Consider the following 19,992-nt stretch of genomic DNA (forward strand, 5'->3'; position numbering starts at 1 on the left):
GATCCTTTGGGAGGGATAAATAAACATTACTTTATCTTGTTGTGCGTGTCCTATACCCCAGAGCCCCGCTCCAGCAACACCACTTAATAGTGTAAAAAAAAAAAAAAGAGTAATTATGGCTGGCTGGGCCTGCTCACGCTCACGACTGACCTTGTGCTGTTAGCAGTCCTCTGTATCAAAGCTGGGCCATCAGTATTCATGACCTCGTGAGCCTCCTCCCCGATCCATTACACCTTAAACACATCAAATTAGAGCAGGGGGTCAACGATGTGGCATCAAACCAAAGCCAATCTAGAGGAATCAGGAAAATGTAGAGTTGGTGGCCCAGTGGTTACAATGGGCTGCTAATCTCATCTGACCTCCACCACATGGCAGCGTTTTACTATCATTTAGATTTTTAGGATACAGACAGCAGTAATACATGCATTGCTGCTTATATTGATTTAATTATTGCCATTTCACTTTTACTTATTTTATTACATTTAGTATACGCTATTTTTAAGTAACTAAATGGTTTATCAGAGATACTTATATTCACTTACATTCCTTCCTGCTTAGTCTCTGATTTATAAGAGGTTGCCACAGCAAAATGAACCGCCGATTACAGATGCATATAGTTAACTCAAATTGTTAGTGATTTAGTGGCTAGTTTGACAGGAAGTGATATCCGTGTCTTTGTGATATGAGAGTTAACATTTTGCAGGCTCTCTGGGAATAAATGGGCCATGACCTGTAGGACAAATCCACAGCGTGCAGCGTTACTTTTAGTAAAACTGTAGAATTGGGTTATATATTTTATAGTAGATAGAATATATAATATTAGAATATGTAATATTTAATTAGTTTTTTTAAAGCATTAGTAATCTTTTTTTTAATTGTCATTACATTTTTGTTAGTTTTTATTTATTTGTTTTATCTTTAAACAATTATATAATAATAATAATAATAATAATAATAATACCAATAATAATAATAACAACAATAATAATAATAATAATTATTATTATTATTATTAAAAACATGTACAAGCGTCAGACTCAAAATAGACTTTATACTATTACAGTACTTTCTATGATGATGATAATAATAATAATAAAAAAAAATATATAATAATAATAATAATAATAATAATAATAATAATAATAATATTTTAATGATGTAATAATAATAATAGTAATAATTGTTGTTGTTGTTGTTGTTGTTGTTGTTGTTGTTGTTGTTGTTAATATTATTATTAGTATTATTAATATTATTATTATTATAAGTGTCCAAACTTCAGACTAAAAGTAGACTTTAGACTATTACTGTACTTGCGATGTTATCTGCAGTTTGTCTAAAACAATATTAGAAAAAAATTTGTACTTTGTTTGTTTGTTTTGTTTCGTTTTTTCCCCAACTAACTTTGAATTGGATTCTATCCAGTATGTTAAGGATTTCTCCTATAGCAGTCCTCCTCCTTCCTCCGTCTCTGTTCCTCCTTTCATTCTCCTCCTTAAGTCGCTCACTCATCCCTCGTGTTAGTGTCGTTCTCCAGCTGGTGAGGAGAGGACAGATCCTCTGTCTCCTGTCAGTGGGGCTAAAGAGGGCAGCGGCGTTTGATCTCAGTCCCTAATGAACCACATGGACATTGTCTGAATACCTTCCTCTACAGTCCCACAGTCTAAACCCTGTACTGCCACACAGACACACACGTACTGTTGGTTTTGGTGGTTTATGAGGACTCCCCATTAGCATAAAGTGCTGTATACTGTAAAAAAATGCTTATTTAATTGTCCTACCATTACCCTACTCCTAAACTCAAGGTTCACAAGAAACGTGTTGCAAATTTTGAATGTCAAATGACCCCATTAAGTTTATTTCATGTGTTTTGAACTATGAGGACATGGGATATGTCCTTAAACTTGTAACACTATAGGCCATACCAATGCCATTGTACAAATTTGTGTTTTCATAAACCACCCAAACCACTGCACACAAATGCACGCACACAAGCTCACAGTGCTGTTGACCCACTAAAGGACATGTGTTTCTACTTGTCCCTCTAAACGCTGATGGGGACGATTACATTACTGGCTCATCGATGTCACTGATGGATATATAAATATGCCTGTATAATGACAGATCATATACAAATAAATGGAAATAGAAACTGCCTGACACTCGAAATAGCATATTGAGGGTTCCCTTGATATGGGGTTATAATTTATAATAATTGTTATCTTAACATGTGTGCGTTGACATTTGACAATGAAAAACTAAAAAAGAAAAAAAAATGTAAACACATCTTGACAGTTCAAAATCATTCACCGTGGGATTAAATCACAATGCAGTTAGAATTACTATGCAATTACAGTTACTGTAAGTCAGCAAAAAATGCACACTCATAAATAAAGGTACAGGAACTGTCATTGGGGCATTACCTTTTCAAAAGATACATATTTGTACCCAAAAAGTGCACAGTGGTACCTAAAAAGTGCATATTAGTACCCAACTGTCCCTAAAAAGTACCCTTCAGGTACAAATTGGTACATGTTGACTGGTGCCCCAGTGACATTTATTTCTGAGAGTGCAGGTTTTGGTTAATTTATGTAATATATGTAATCAAAAGTGCTGTTTTTTTCCAAATATCAGCACAAATGTCATATAAAGTTATGGAAAAAATAAAGAGGACACTTATTTTCATGTAATTTCTACACAATCATTAGCGCAACTAGATTTTCTGAATTTATTTCAGTTCAATGTTAATATTTGTGACTGTTGGGCAGAATAACTAATCAGGGTATCTTCCGTTCATTCCATATTCCTTCAGTTAGCAGGCTTATATTCATTGTGTATGCATACATGAAAAAAACATAAATTGGCAGTATTATTACACATTTGTCCTTATAATAAGGTCATAGTTTGCTGCCAAACGTCTTGCTGCTGTGCACCTGATGCTGAGCAAAGATAGACATTTCTGAGCAGAACCTGGTTTGCATGATTGCTTCCGAGCAAGTACTATATAACAATAGTAATCATAATCATAATAATAATAATAATAATAATAATAATGACAACAACAACAACAACAGCAACAAAAATAATAATAATATAAAGGGACTAAGCTGAAAAGAAAATTAATGAATGAATAATTGTAATAGTAGTAATAATAATAATAATAATAAGAATAATAATCATAATAATATAAAGGGACTAAGCCGGAATGAAAAGGAATGAATGGACAATAATAAAACTTGTTGCTGATGTGCACCTGATCCTGAGCAAAGATAACCATTGCCGAGCAGCACCTGGTTTGCATGATTGTTTCAGAGCTACTGTAGGCCTATATAATAATAATAATAATAATAATAATAATAATAATAATAATAATAATAATAGGGTAATAATATTAATAATTAATATTGTTCACTTTGTGTTTTTTTATTGTTTAGTTTTTTTAATAGTTGTTTTCAGGACCAGAATAACAACATACGAGGCTATAACAAAGGGTACCATTGTTTTTATTTTATTTCCTCCTATTGTAATTTTATATATATATATATATATATATATATATATATATATATATATATATATATATATATATATATATATATATATATATATATATATATGAGATTTTTTTTTTTGAGGGTGGTGTTACAAGCTCAAATTTGGTTGGCCAATCAGAGGATAAAGGGCCGTTTCAGCCCCACCTATATGTGTATAATGAATTTTAAAGTCGTTTATCTATTTTCCTAACCTAAACTAAAATCAAGCCAAAATCTTTTCTTTTTTTTGTCTGAAAACAGATCTGGAATGGACGGAAGATACCTTGATTTTTATGATGATTTGCTATCATCAAACTGATAATTGTACAGTAATTGTAAGTTGTAATTGACTTGCTAATCGTAAATACAGCAACATTGAGGATTTCCATGTGGTCTTTTAAATTATTATTCTTTTTTTTTTTAAGTTTTGTGTAACACTTCAACAAATAAGTTTATAAGAAGAATAAGTAAAAAAAAATCAGCTAGTCAAAAATGTAAGCGATCCATTCATAAAGACAGTCACATGTAAGATTTAGAAAGCCTGTTTCTGTCATTTGCTTGTCAGTCAGAAAAATGAGCTCCACTGCAGGAGGAAAAGGTAAATGTGCCCCAAGATGATTATTTTTCTCTGTCTGCTGTTTTAAAACAGTCTGGTAATTTTCAGTGAAACTGGGCCAGCGTGTTTGCTCTCTGTATAGTTAACCTTGGCTTGATTTGGACTCATTTCCCTGGACTGTTGATGAAGCTGAATGCATTAGGTGGGTCATGGCCGGGGTCGCTTGTCACATCTTTTCCACTGTTTTCAGCATTAGGGAGGCAGATCAGAATACACTTGTGGTTATACTCCCCAGAGAGCCCGCTTAACGGCCGCCCGTATTTTTAACTGATTCCTTACCTTTTAATGAATAGGGTGGAATGGCACACAAGCGAGCAGCCTCAGTCTATTAGGGTTGCTGAATAAAACAGGTAGGCAAAAACTCCTCTGTGAGATCTCTGCAGGTCAGGTGCAGGAGACGTCCCTGAGGAAGCTGTTACATGCTGGTTTGGTTATATTAGGATACTGAAGGATGTGCACACTTTTCCAGCAGCGCTTGTATTTGTTTTTATCTATTTTTTCTCCACTTAAACAAATGACAGATATTAAAATGACAAATATTAAGTCTTGTTTTCGGTGCGATGAAAGTTATGAGATTTATGAGATGTTTTACTCCAATGGTAGTTTTAAAATTTTAGGCAAATGTTATGCCAGGGTGTCCGCTGGGTCTTAAAAAGTCTTAAAATGTCTTAAATTAAATTTCAGGCCTTAAAAAGTCTTAACTCCACTGATGTGTTGTGTTGTAGGTCTTAAATAATTTTAAACATGTCTTAATTTTGCTTTGTGCGAGTAAAAGCTACACTGTCAGGATGACATCCATTCAATCACCAACAATACATCTCAATAAAACCTTATTTTTTACATTTAAGTTTTTTATTGCAAAGATAATTCACAGCAGCTGTTTTACAGCTAATTCCCTCATAAAATTTCCTAATCAGGTAAAGAAAACTAAACAAAATTATATGATTCCTCATGATAATACTTAAAAAAAAATCCTGTATAAAGTCTAAAATGTCATTCTTAATGGTCTTCAAAACAGTGTGCGAAGTACAGGGGGGTTTGGGGGGGGGGGTCTTACCCCCTTAATTAACGCTTGATCCCCCATGAAGGACATCAAAACAAGATGTATGGGGGGGTCCTGTAATAGTCCTTTGAAACAATAGATATACGTTTGACCACCCCTTTGACCACCTGTCTTTCATGATGATCCATTAATAGGTAGAGGAAAGCAAACCTGTCACCGTTTACTTAATATCACAAATGCCATTGAGAACCACTCATTATTCCTCAAAACACTGAAAACATAATAACAAGTTTAATTAACCCCCGATTGTCAATAATTCGCACCCTGCTTAATAGAGTCTTAAAAACTCTTAAATTTGATGTGATGAAAGCTGCAGAAACCCTGTATACATCATTTAAATCATAAACCACTGTTTTTAAATAATATTTCAGTGACAAAAAGATAATATCAACAATTTTAATACAATTAACAATATTTATATTAAGAAATATTAAATATTACCGTAGCACAAAAATATTAAGTGGATTATTTTTTGTGTTTAAATGCATTAATTTTGCCTAATGGAAATGAATGAATGAATGAATGAATGAATGAATGAATGAATTTGTGTCGTATTAAGGTATTTACTAAATGTTTCTTGATCCTCAAATCAGCATAGAATACTTTCTGAATGATCATGTGAGTAATGAGGCTGAAAATTCTACTTTAAATCACAGAAATTAATTACATGTTTACATATATTTTCATAGAAAACAATTACTTTAAATTGAAATAATTTTTTACAATTTTACAGTTTGTAATGCTTTTCTGGTCAGATAAATGCAGTCCTGGGGTGCGTTTCCCAAACAACGACATAACTCGCGGCTGAACTATCATAGTACGATGCATTGTTTGGGAAAAGAACGATGTAGTGACGAGTGTTTCCCAAAATTGTAGTTTCTCCGTCGCAGATCCGTCATTTAAAGTAAGCCATGTTAGTTATAACATAAAACTAGGTAACTAATTCTTTAGGGAAAATCCCCATCATCTTTTGTGCAAATTATATTGTTTTACACTCACACGCATTAAAAAAAAATCCAATATTAGTTTTGGTAAAAACATGCACGCATTTTCCATATTAAATATAATATATATAAACAGCACAGTTAGGGCCTATGTTTCCTTTACAAATATTATTGATGTTATTGTTATTATTCTAAAACATAAAATCACTTAGCTAACACATATTTTAATTACATATTTAAATCATATAAATCGTTAGTGGTTATAATTTACAGTTGGCTATTTATTATGAAATGAAGAAAAATGGTGCTTAATAATAATAATTATTATTATTTTTATTATTATTAAGTAGGTTCTTGTTTATTTATTTATTTATTTTATTTTATTTATTGTAAATGTCTACTTTTACAGTTTGACACGTTCAACCCAGAAATGTTCTAACCAACAGGCCCATGTCATATACAGTACTGCTAAATTTCTTAATAAATAACCTACTATAAATTAAAAGCATTAATGTATGCTATATGTTTTTTGTTTTCACAAGCTTTGGAGACATATATTAAATTCCACTTTTAAATAATAGGTCACCTATAGCTTATAGTGTTCAAAATGGCATAAATGTTTTCAGAGTGCACTGCAAAGGGAATGCAATTTTAAATATGAAGATCGCCAAAACTGAACTGCAAAAATTCTTTGAAAGCAAATTACACCTAAGAGTGATGACTTTAATGTTGTTGTTTTTTAAAATCCTTCCAAGTTTATAGGGCATAGGGGGGATAACTGGAAATAGAACACAACCAGTAACTATGGTTCTAACTACAGCTCGAGATGGTGTAGTTGCAAGCGTACAAGTTTGTGACACTGTTTGCGAATGTTCATTGGAACGATGGATTTGGGAAACGCCAAATCCACGAACTATGTTTGTAACGACGCAACTTGCAACCTTAGTTGGCTAACAATGATTTTCAGAAACATCCCCCTGGTGAACAGATGAAACATCTCAAATATTTATCTAAAGTTGTAGACATAAAGGTGACCCAATTTCTAAACAGTACAATATCATTGCTGATCGCATTCAAAGCATTTTTTAAAAATAATTCTTTACATGTAGGACCTCTTATGTCTTCTATAGAAGCACATTCTGTGCCTTAACAGTGTCATAGCTCATGCTAGGTGTTTCTCTATGTAATAAATGAATGTACGATGGCTTTTTACATCTGCAACCCACCTATATCTCTCTATAGTGTGCACACATCAACAATAAAGGCAACGCTCATTCATTATACGCCAAATAAGTTAAAGTTCATCTTCAGAGAATGCAAATCAAAGGCAAAACAATAGCCCGAACTGTTCAACAACACACTAACATGTACAGCTTTAGTCCCAGGCCTTGACAGGTTGGCAGAGAGAGTGATAGAGAGAGCGAGAGAGATGGAGAACAAAAGAAACAGAGAGAGAGAGAGAGCAGGGTGATCCATCATGGTGAAGTCAGCTGTCCGGTTCTGCCTTCTCACAGGTCAGCCGATCGAAGGCACCGCAGCCCTCACTTTATTACTGCTCGCCCAACAATAATTGAGTCACCACAAGGGGGAAGAGGCAGCCAAGGCATAAAGAGGGCGTTAAGCTGGTGAACACGGGAAGGCTAAATGAGAAATAATTCCTTGCTGTACCTATACATGTCCGGCTGGTTGTCCACACAAGGCTGGTGTTAGCAGATGGATTTTATCCCAATTTCTACCAGTGCAAGACACATCTCTCTGGTTCTCTCCATCTGTCCCTCCTCCTCCTCCTCCTCCTCTCTCACTGAGATATTAAGAGCGTCGGCTGCTGCGCCCAGCCACTCATTTCAGCACTATTGATTTTGCCCTTTATTGAGGCAATAACAGTTTGTTGACGGCACTTCTCTAAACTGCTGGACTCAATCACAGGTGAGGGCCAAGTGTGGAACACGGCAGGTTAACTTGTTTCCCTCAGTCCTTGAACAAGCTCGCTACTATGTAATCCAGCCCAGCAAATTTATTACGCAGCAATAGTTCAACAAGATGCTTTTTTTGGGGGGGAAATGAATTATCATATCTAGAGCCTTTATAATAGCAATTTGTGCATGTGTGGTACTTTAAGCAACGAGTGTTTACACACAAACACACACAGACTCACGCACAGACACAAATAAATTAATTTAAATATATATACATACAGTCTAGTATGAATAATTTTGGGCTTAACTGTATATATGAAGAGTTTAGATTCAAAAACCTGTATACAGTTATATATATCATTAGCCCCCCTTTGATTTTTTTTCTTTTTTAAATATTTCCAAATGATGTTTAACAGAGCAAGGAAATTTTCAATAATTTTTTTTCTTCTGGAGAAAGTCTTACTTGTTTTATTTCGGCTAGAATAAAAGCAGTTCTTCATTTTTTAAACATCATTTTAAGGTCAATATTATTAGCCCCTTTAAGCTATATATTTTTTCGACAGTCTACAGAACAAACCATCATGTACAATAACTTGCCTAATTACCTTAACGTGCCTACAGTAGTTAACCTAAGTAACCTAGTTAAGTCTTTAAATGTCACTTTAAGCTGTATAGAAGTGTCTTAAAAAAATCTAGTCAAATATTATTTACTGTCATCATGGCAAAGATAAAAATAAATTATTAAGTCATTAATAATTAAAAATTAGTTATTACAAATTATGTTTAGAAATGTGTTGAAAAAAACTCTCTGTTAAACAGAAATTGGGGGGAAAAATAAACGGGGTTAATAATTCTGACTTCAACTGTATATATTCCACTTATAGTACATATTACACATATTTTTTAAATAGGCCGTTTATATAAACATAAATAATTGAAGCTTGCAGATGGTCTGATGTAAAGGAGAAAAACAATGCACCTGGCCCATTTTTAGCACATCTAGGCTGTGGCCTTGTTTGGTCTCTCTCCATCTCCTCTGTCAGTGTTGTTTCCCACATTTTCCCTGTCACTTCACATCCACCTGATCCCCCTGGCTTCCTCCACAGCATCCCACAATTCAATGTGTGCTTCCAGGAAAAATCTTTTGCTTCTGGGTAACAGTGCAGTGCGTTTGCTGGAAAATCCATAAGACCCCTATATGAAAAATCTTAATATGGATCTAGCCAAACTTAACCCGTGATGTGTTTCAGTTGGAAATCACTAATCTGTAGCGGAAATTTTCTTTTTGCTTGTCATGCGATTCAGACTTTAGTTCTCTGCAAATTTTGGGAGCTGCTCTCCCTGTCGTACTGTGCAGATGTGGACAGACAGGTTATTATTGACTTTCACAGAGTAACCTTTGAGGCCCGGAGAGAATATGAATTATGCAATGAAGTCACATTAGTTAAAGAGCACAGTGACTGATATTTATGATGGGCAGATATTGATGGAAGGAAGACACGGGGGAGGGAGGAGAGATTGGGAAAGGGAGACTAGGGATATTTGATTTTGCGTTAGATAAGCGTGGGTGGATAAGCCACCATGGTAAGCAAGGCATTCTACAAAGCAAGCAAATTGAATCTGCGAAAGTCAAAGCACTGTGCATCAGCTGTGCTCATACACATGGAATGGACATTCTGCTCTACTTTCATTCTGACCACTTTGACGTCGGTTGCACTCTTGCATAAAGCACACTTTACCTCACGCAAAGGTGATTAACACACATTCAGTGTGACAGACCATGTGTGTCTTAAAAATTAGCTGAACTTAATTTAGGAAGTCACGTTTAAAAATGATAACTTTTGCTGCTTGTTAAAACTACTTATTTAAAATGAGCTGAAATAACACAATTCTTGAGGTTTGTTATGACAACTTAATTGTTTTATGTTCAATCCACTTAAATTCATAAAAACTAATAAGTCAACTTAATTCTTTCATGTTGTCCCAACACAAATAGATTGTGTGGAACACAGCATTTACAGTGTGCACTCAAATAATGTTTGCTGTTTTTTTTAAACTACTTATTTTAAATGAACTGAAACAACACAATTACTGAGTTTTATTTTGGGACAACTTAATTGTTTTATGTTCAATCCACTTAAATTTGTAAAAACTAATAAGTTAACTTAATTCCGTCATATTTTCCTAACACAAATGGATTGTGTGGAATGCAGCATTCACAGTAATAATTTTTGCTGTTTGATCAAACTACTCATTTAAGATGAACTTAAACAACACAATTCTTGAGATTTCCTTGGGACAACTTAATTGTTTTATGTTCAATCCACTTAAATTCGTGAAAAACTGAAAGTTAACTTAATTCTTTCAGTTGTCCCTAACACAAATCGATTGTGTGGAACGCAGCATTTACAGTTGTGCACTCAAATAATCTTTGCTGTTTGATCCATCTACTTATTGAAAATGAGCAGAACCAACACAATTACTGAGTTTTATTTTGGGACAACTTAATTGCTTTGTGTTCAATCCCCTTAAAATTGTAAAAACTAATAAGTTTACTTAATTCCTTCTTGTTTTCCCAATACAAATCCCAACATTTTTTTACAGCGTACATAACATCACTTAAATGCTACCCCATAACTAAATAAGGATGCCACGCATTGATGATTATTACCGTAAGACACTTTCTATCAGATTAAAATCTGACGCATTGTTCTGGGAACCCTCACAGATGTATTGACTCATGGTTAGAGTATCTTATCTCGTACATCAGCAACAAATGGTGTGTTTGAAACTGAAGATTAGATTATTGTCAGGATAGGGAAAGACTCACTATTTGATAGCCCTCATTCATCAAAATGGATTGCAACCTTGGTGGATACGAACAGCATGACATTACACATGGTGTGGTCTCTGTTTGAGCCAAGCATTCGCAGTAATTGCAAACAGAAAGAGGCATGAGGTTTTGTGCGGGTAGCTCGCACAGAATATATGTACATGCCACTTGGGCTGGTTTTGCGTTTATTTTCTAGTAATTAGTATTTAATAATTAGGTTTTTTTTGCATTAAGACTGTCAAAATATTTTTAAATGTATAATTATCTAATTGATCAAAATTAAATTGTATGCTTTAAAAATACTTGGTTGTCGTAACCCTATGTTTGATTTTTATTTGATTTTTTAAATTACACATTCAGTTATACTGAATATATATATATAATATATATATATATTATATATATATATATATATATATTATAATATATATATATATATATATATATAAAAATATATATATATACTATATATACTTGTTTTGGGGCATTTACCATAAAATATAGTTTATTTATTTATTTGTTTGTTTATTTATTTATTTATTTATTTATGTATTCATATATATATGTAAATCTTGTTATATCTTATTACTATACAAACTGCATAATGCACATATATTATAAATACTAATATATAAATGAGTTTATGACTGCTCTACACTGAGTGTGTGGGACCTCGACTGAGCTATTAAAACCAGAACCTCCACAAGACCAGCAGTCCATGAGGTCAGACAAGCAGAGCAGGAAGTATGACATCATCACTCGGCTCCGTTCCGCATGAGCGACGGCGGTGACCCCGCTGGTATTACTGCTCTAATAGAACATTAGGAGATGATAAAATTGCAAATGAACAAGCACAGGAATAAATTTGTCATGTTTTTACAGGCCTGGCTTCCTTGTAAATGTGCAGACGCCATTGCCTTAACATTCCAGATGTGACCCGAGCCTTATTTCATTTTTTCAGCAGTCCCCTTCCTAATGAATGTATATCATATTACCAGCCACCATAATTTACACACAGGAACAGATTCAATGTCCGGCGCACATTAATGCGGAGGCTGGTCCTAACGGTGCTGTGCTCTGGGCTATTTGGTATTATATTCTTCCAAACACTACGCCTGGGGTTGTTTGCTTGCACACATTCACATTTATACCACTACTAAGAATGTATATACACGTCTCAGCTTTCACGTTGATGGAAAACAAAGCTGGGAAAACACCTGTCAGGGTGCTGCTAAAGACTCTCGGAATGGGTCAAAACTCAGACCGGGTCCTCATAGCTCATGGAGAAGCAGGGGGAGGTGGGATAAAGCACAGGTTATGATGGCTCTGACTGATAGACAGCTATTCAGACACAGCACAGATCCAAGATCAGGTTTCTTTCCTGTTTACCGCTCCTGGCTCCCTGCTCTGCCCTTACTGGAAGCCCTGCTACTCGCCCAGGAAATGGCCTCTGCTTCCAGACACAGGGCCACCACACACGGCCTGTGCTAATAGCATTTATTTGTTTATCTGTGCAAACTTTTGGCCCCTTCCTTATTGGATTTGCCCTCTCAACAGATCCCCCCTCCCCAATATCCTAATGACAGGAGATCGATAGGTAAGGATGAGAACAAAGGAGAGTGAGTGTGAAAGGGGGGAGGGGGAAAGAACGAAGGACTGGATAAATGACACGGTGCCGGTGCAGCAGGGGACTGAGCCATGGACTAATGCTTCCCATCCCTTATGTTCTTCCTCCATCCCGCCAACAAGAGGGTAAAGGAGAAGAGAGTCACACATCCATACTAAAGCACCACTTTAGGCCTCCCCAGGCTCCCGCGCTTCTCTCAATCACACAACCCGAGCTTGGGTGAGCGGAGACGGGCGCCTCCCCCGCGAAGCACCCCTAACGAGGGGTTAACGCAGTGCCAGAGCTCCCATTATTGAGTGAATTTAGCACCTTGGACAGCGCACTAAAAATCTTTATTGCTTTGCTGACCCCCTCGTCATGTTCGTGTCTGTGTGTTGCGTCTGGGGCGGCCGGGGGGAGGCGGAGGGGGCTGATTGAAAGGCAATATGTCGGCTGGCAGGCAGGCACACATGCTCGGGGGCTTGTTCGCAGTGAGGGTTACACGCCGAGGGTGAGAACAATTTTCTGGTTGTCGCACTGCGAGCTTATTTCCTCAGCACTAGCACATTAACTTTTAAAAAGGGTTCCACTGGAGCTTCGGGGTTTAAAAAAAAAGCGAAGAAGAGAGCTTGGAAGAAAGGAAATGAATACACAGTGTAAAGAACACTGTAAATAAATTTAATGTGTGAAAAGGATGGTAATAAATAGGTTTTCGGGTTATGGAAGTCGATTACCTGGAAGGAAAATAGCGGTACTGTAGCTCGTGCCGCCCGCGGAGTGGTCGTTTGCATGTGCTAACATGCATGTTCGAGTTTTCGAGTTAAATGTGTTTGTGTTCATGTATTATACATGAAAATGGTGGTGGTGCTGTTGATAGGAGGAGCTAGATGAAGTACAGAGGCTGTTAAGGTGTTTTCCAAGACATAAATGATGGTCAAGGCTATTCAAACCCTGTCAGGGGCAATCTATGAACTGAAGATCCCTTTTAGCATTGTGCCCTTTAGCAAAACACTTAACCTGATATTGTTCCAAAGAGACTGGTGCTGTAGTAATTGTACTGTAAGTTTCTTTGTACTCGTCACAAGTGACACAAGGAACTAGAAAAGTCAATCAAAATGGAGTCAATTGCAGCCTTGATGGCCATTAACAACATGGAGCACGCTGTGTGGTCATTTATATGGATATCGTAAACAGATTGAGGACTATAATATTGTGTTGTACATCCCAGTTGTACTGCATATGGTGCACCTTGTATATGTGTTCTATTTACTTAATACTTATGTTATTTTAATATTTGACATGATCAATTTTAATTATAATTTGTATTTTTATATATATATATATATATATATATATATATATATATATATATATATATATATATATATATATATAATATACACACAGTTGCAATTATTAAACCCCCTGAATTATTAGCCCCCATGTTTTTTTTACCCCAATTTCTGTTTAACGGAGAGAAGATTTTTTTCAACACATTTCTAAACATAATAATTTTAATAACTCATTTTAATAACTGATTTATTTTATCTTTGCCATGATGACAGTAAAGACACTTCTATATAGCTTAAAGTGACATTTAAAAGCTTAACTCGGTTAATTAGGTTAACTAGTCAGGTTAGGGTAATTAGGCAAGTTATTGTATTATGATGGTTTGTTCTATGGACTATCGAAAACAAATATATAGCTTAAAGTGGATAATAATTTTGACCAAAATGGTTTTTAAAAAAAATTAAAACTGCATTTTTTTTCTAGCCGAAATAAAACAAATAAGACTTTTTCTTAAAAAAATATTATCAGACATACTATGAAAATGTCCTTGCTCTGTTAAACATCATTTGGGAAATATTTGAAAAAGAAAAAACTATTCAAAGGGGTCTAATAATTCTGACTTCAGCTATATATATATATATATATATATATATATATATATATATATATATATATATATATATATATATATATATATATATATATATATGTTTATTCATAAATATAAATAATGTAATATTATAAATACATGCAAATAATGTTAAATATATGGTATCTATATAGGTTCAGTTTAGGAATATATATGTTTCAAAAAACAATTACATGGTGTTAAACTTGTCTTCAGAAAATTATTTGCTTTAAGTAAGGTATATTGTCTGTAAGATACCTAACATAAAGTATCTTGTCTGTTTTTGGCATCTGTTGTCTAGTAAATCAATGATTAAAACCATGTTTTGTGCATTTAGAGCTTGAAAGCTAAAGTGCCAGCTTTCATCTTTTCTGTCTCACAGGAGGTGATTCTGAAGAGGGCAGCAGACCTGGTGGAGGCTCTATATGGGATGCCACACAACAATCAGGTGAGATTCACAGAACGTCCATTCAAGCATTTTGTGCATAGAGTGTTTGCAGATAGCAATTCAAAATAAAATAGGGCATAAAGTGTATTCTAATTTTACTATGCCATTTTATAAATGACTGGAAACACATAACTATTTAATAGTACTAAAACTTGAATAATAAAATTGCATATAAAAAAACAAATACATTAAATGATCTTGCTGTGCAACCTTTCAGTCAAGACTGTGCAAATTGCGTTTTTAGTGAAAGACACTTATTGTGTGATGAGATGAGTGTAAATAACGCCATATTCCACACTTAACTTGTTTAATTGAGCATCACAGAAAAGCATTTGTTCTCGGTTGGAGCCATTTCAAACCTTTAAGGCCTCTAATATTTCCTAATATATTTCTTCCACATAAATCCCCCAATGTGATTCCACCAGAGCTCTCCCTCTCTCTGTCTCTCTCTCTCTCTCTCTCATTGGTTTGAAGGACCACAAGGGCATCTTCAATGTTAGATCAGTTATGAACTGCGAGTGAGGGCATATGCTCATCGATTGCAGAGCTGAGCATGAGTGCAGTGATGCTGAATTATTTAGGCTGGGCAGTGGATGGAGCATGACTCCAGTCATCAACCCACTCAAAGAGCTCTCTCTCAGGAGCCTCCACACGGCCCTGTCATCTTTATGAGGATGAATTATGACATGTTCAAGTTCCACCAAAATGTGCAGCCCCCCTTCTTTCAACCCTCTAAATTAGTGTTCTTGCACTTTATCTGGCAGATAAACCTTAAATATTAAATCTTTAATAACATGACATTTCTGCAATTTGTTCTTTAATATCTATAATGTATAGAATTTCATAGGTATATGGTCGTGTTTGAGAAGGTGTGTTTATTTGCTAACTCATAGGTTGCCCATACATAGGTTTAATTTTTATCTATTTATTTAAATGGAAAAATAATTATGTGCGGTAGTAAAATATATGCATTTGTTTGTTTTTTAAAAAATAGTGGCATATGGAAAAGCCTAAAGTAAACACTTGCCAAGCAATAAATATGAATATAATTACTAGAATTTGTTAAATAAATTAATAAATAAATATTGTAAAAATTTTATTGTATTATTATGTAATATAAAATAATAATAACAATAATTTATTATTATTATTATTATTATTATTATTATTATTATTATTATTATTATTATTATTATTATTATTATATTATGATATATAATAATATTTTGTATAACAAAATTATTATTTAAATTTATTATTTTCTATTTATAATTTAATTAATTTGTTTAATTATTTAAACTTTTGAAGCACAGAAAAAAACAATATTTCTAATAATTAATATTTGTTGTCTATATAATATATTTGTCTAATAATATTGTTGTGTTGTTATGTTATATAATAATATATTGGATAACATAAAATAATTATTTTTTATTATTAATTTTTATTTATTATTTAATTGATTTATTTAATTAATTAGCACAGAAAAAATATATTTCTAATAATTAATTGTGTTCATTAATGTTAGTATTGATATTTGTTTATTTATTTAATTTGCAAAATAATTACTACTAATAATAATATATTATTTTAAAGTATGTTTTAAAAATATTATATTAACTATAATTAATTAATAAATTTATGAATTTTATCGCTTTACAATTATACATTTGTAGCTGTAATTGTTTTCCATGGTATCATGGATTTAATCTATCGTTAGAAGGAGAGTGTTTTTTAAGCAGTTGTATACATTTAATCATGGAATTTGGTTGACTTTCTGACAGGAGATCATTCTGAAGAGAGCAGCAGATATCGCAGAGGCTCTCTACAATGTCCCGCGTGGACACAACCAGCTGCCAGGTCTGACCAACAGCTCAGTCCACTCCGGCATGATGGGAGTCAACTCTTTTCACAGCCAACTCGCTGTTCAATGTGTCTGACTCCACACAAGCAGCCAACCAGGGTGAGCAGAGATGCCAGCACTCTTAAATATTTCACTAAAAAGACTACTGTGGCTGACTGCAGAGACAAATATCTGGGACTTTTATGTGTGCTATTTTCATGTAACCACACACTAGACATGTGGCAATTGTTAAAAATACAATATGTGCCCAATTTTATGTTGCATAAGTATATTTTGACTTTTGTACGGGTACAGATCAATGTTTTTTCTTTTATGACAAAATTATTGGATTATTAGGTAAAGATTGTGTTCGTAAAGATTTTTTGCACATTTCTTTGCATCAAAACTCAATTTTAGATTGGTAATGTGCATTGTAAGCACTTTATTTAGACAAATTTAAAGTCAAATTTTCTCAGTATTTAGATTTTTTTCTCAGATTCCACGTTTTCAAATAGTTGTATCTTGGCCAAATATTGTCTAATCCTAGTGCAGTATACATTGATGAAAAGCTTATTTATTCAGTTTTCAGTTGATGTTTAAATCTCGCTTTCCAAAAATGTACACTTATAGCTACTGGTCACACCAGGCTTTGTGTGTGCGAAATTCTGTCGTGCGGCGTACGAAAAGGGGCTGGGTTAAACAAGATGATTAGACATTTAACAAAGCTAGCGATTGCTCCATGCTTTAAATTTTGTCCAGAGAGGTCATGTTTTGATCCTCGATTGGTCTCATGCAGTCCAAGTGATGTGATTTCGCAGGTCAGAGTTCACCAAGCTTGAACTTTGCACCGCAGCAACATGCGAAACTTGACGCATGACCTTGCGTTTGCGGTCTGACGCATTCGTGTGCGTATGAATGGAAGTCTATGGGAGGAAAAGTCAAGTGTGACCGCAGCTTATGACTTGTTTTATGGTCCAGGGTCATAAATATTGTGATTAAGAACATGCCTCTTCAAAATAGTCAGAATAATGATTTATTATTCAAACTTTTAATATGTCTTTAAAGCAAATTCAAATCGCTGTATTCATATTTTTGTTTTTGACAGCACCAATTGCTTGACAACTTAAAAGGCTATTTATTTTCAAACGATCACATGCTATTTCTGGCTTGCAACCTGTCCAGAGATATCTAAGCTGCCATGGAACAGCTTAGAAGCCTATTGTCCAATTACTTTTGGTCCCTTAACAAGTGGGAGGCACATATGCAAACTGTTGAAATTCCTACACCGTTCACCTAATATGGATGTAAATACCCTCAAATTAAAGCTTACAGTCTGCAGTTAAGCACATCTTGTTCGTTTCATTTCAAATCCATGTTTGTGTATAGAGCCAAAAATGTTAGAATTGCGTCAATGTCCAAATATTATGGACCTAACTGTCTATCACAACTCAATTTTTTATACAAATGTCAATGCATTGCTAAGTTATTTATTTAGACAACATTAAAGATAATTTTTTCAGTATTTAGATTTTTTTCAAAACTCAACACTCAGATTTTCAAATAGGCCAAATATTGCCATATCCTAACAAACATACATTAATGGAAAGCTTATTTATTCAGCTTTCATGTGATGTACACATCTCAGTTTCTAAAATTGCCACAGATAATGATGGCTTTTAAGGTCCATGGTCACATGCAATGAAAATGTATTGTAAATTCATTCATTCTTTCAGTAATTAATTAATTCATCATTCATTCATTCATTCATTCATTCATTCATTTTCCTTCAGCTTAGTCCCTTTATTCATCAGGGTTAGCCACAGCGGAATGAACCGCTAACTTATCCAGCATATGTTTTGCACAGCGCGGATACCCTTCCAGCTGCAACCCAGTGCTGGGAAACATCCATACACACTCATTCGTGCACTACGGCCAATTTAGTTTATTCAGTTCACCTATAGCACAGATCTTTGGACTGTGGGGGAAACCCTTTCACAAATATAGAGCTATTTTCATTATTATACTTGTTAAAATAACCTCTTTTTACATTTATGTCAATATTGTGATAATAAAAGCTTCAATTATCGCAAAGAAAAAATAATGTGAAAGCCATCACATGCCTACCACCCACAAACCAATGCTAAATACCATTGTCAGTCTTTCAATTCCAATCATTCAAGCTCCTTTCTATGTCAAAGTGATTCTGTACAGTGGCAGTAAAGTGTGCCAGATCACGGTAGTTGGTCGTCTGCAGCGTCCTTCAAACCTTAGGGAAGAGCTGAAAAGCAGCGAGACAGACAGATACAAGCGTTCAGCAGTGCTCCCTGAACCTCCAGGCTCCTTTACCTCAGCACTCCTCGGCCTCTCTGACAGTGAATGATTTGTGTGAAGTCAGCAGTAATGTATCAGTGGTCTGATGAAAGGGAGAATGAATAGTAAGCAGAGCAGAGATGAGCGCTGCCTTTGTACCAGACAGCGGGGACTCCTGGAGCGAGAACTTCCTGCTGCTTTCACCCATGTCAGCGTTTAATGTCCTGATGTATATTTATAGTCCACATCCTCCTCCTGTCCCCTGTCCTCTGCCTCCATATGCTACTGACACAAAGATCTATTTTTAAGGAATAATTCAGCCCAAAATCTAATTTTCTGTCATCGTTCATTCTTAGTTGAAATTTAAACGTATTCTGAGGTAGTGCCTATTTCATTACATTTCCATCACCATACACCAGGTTATCAAATATGCACAATACCTTATTCAGGATTAAGATAGGGTGTAGATATGAGGTTTTATGGAGAATTTAAGGATCCAGTCGAGTTACATTTAGTCCAGCTTGATCTCACAAAGAAAGCTATTTTACGTGTTGTCAAAAAGTGGCTAGTTTGTGACATTCGTTATGAAAATGTGCTTTTTAATTTTTGAAAAGGACACGTAGCCTCAAACTCCACCCCTAAACCTACCTCTTTGGTGGATGTGTTATCTTAATAATAAAGTTACGTTTAGTACAGCCTGATCCTACAAGGAAACGTAACTATTTTACATGCTGTCAGAAAATTGCCTAATTTGTATGAAAACATGCGATTTTAAAAAGGTGTCCCCTTAAACCCCACCCCTAAACCTACCCCTCATTGGCACATGAGTTATGTTAGAGTAACAATAGAGTTATATTTTGTCCAGCCCTTTCTCATGAGGAAAGTAACTATTTTATGTGTTGTCAGAAAAGTGGCTAATTTGTACAATTTCATATGTTTTAATGTGTATGAAAACTTGCCATTTT

The 19,992-nt window shown here is 34.5% G+C and overlaps 1 protein-coding gene across 1 annotated transcript in view; it reads left to right on the forward strand.

The window, feature by feature from the left end:
* ebf1a (EBF transcription factor 1a) overlaps window positions 1-19,992 on the forward strand; it is a 217,819-nt gene that overhangs the window by 179,508 nt on the left and 18,319 nt on the right. The window contains 3 exon segments of the mRNA XM_056471881.1: window positions 14,809-14,874; window positions 16,659-16,802; window positions 16,804-16,837. Coding sequence (XP_056327856.1) covers window positions 14,809-14,874; window positions 16,659-16,802; window positions 16,804-16,837 — 244 coding nt within the window.

This window comes from Danio aesculapii, chromosome 14 (assembly GCF_903798145.1).
Source record: "Danio aesculapii chromosome 14, fDanAes4.1, whole genome shotgun sequence".
In the NCBI taxonomy this organism is placed as follows: domain Eukaryota; kingdom Metazoa; phylum Chordata; class Actinopteri; order Cypriniformes; family Danionidae; genus Danio; species Danio aesculapii.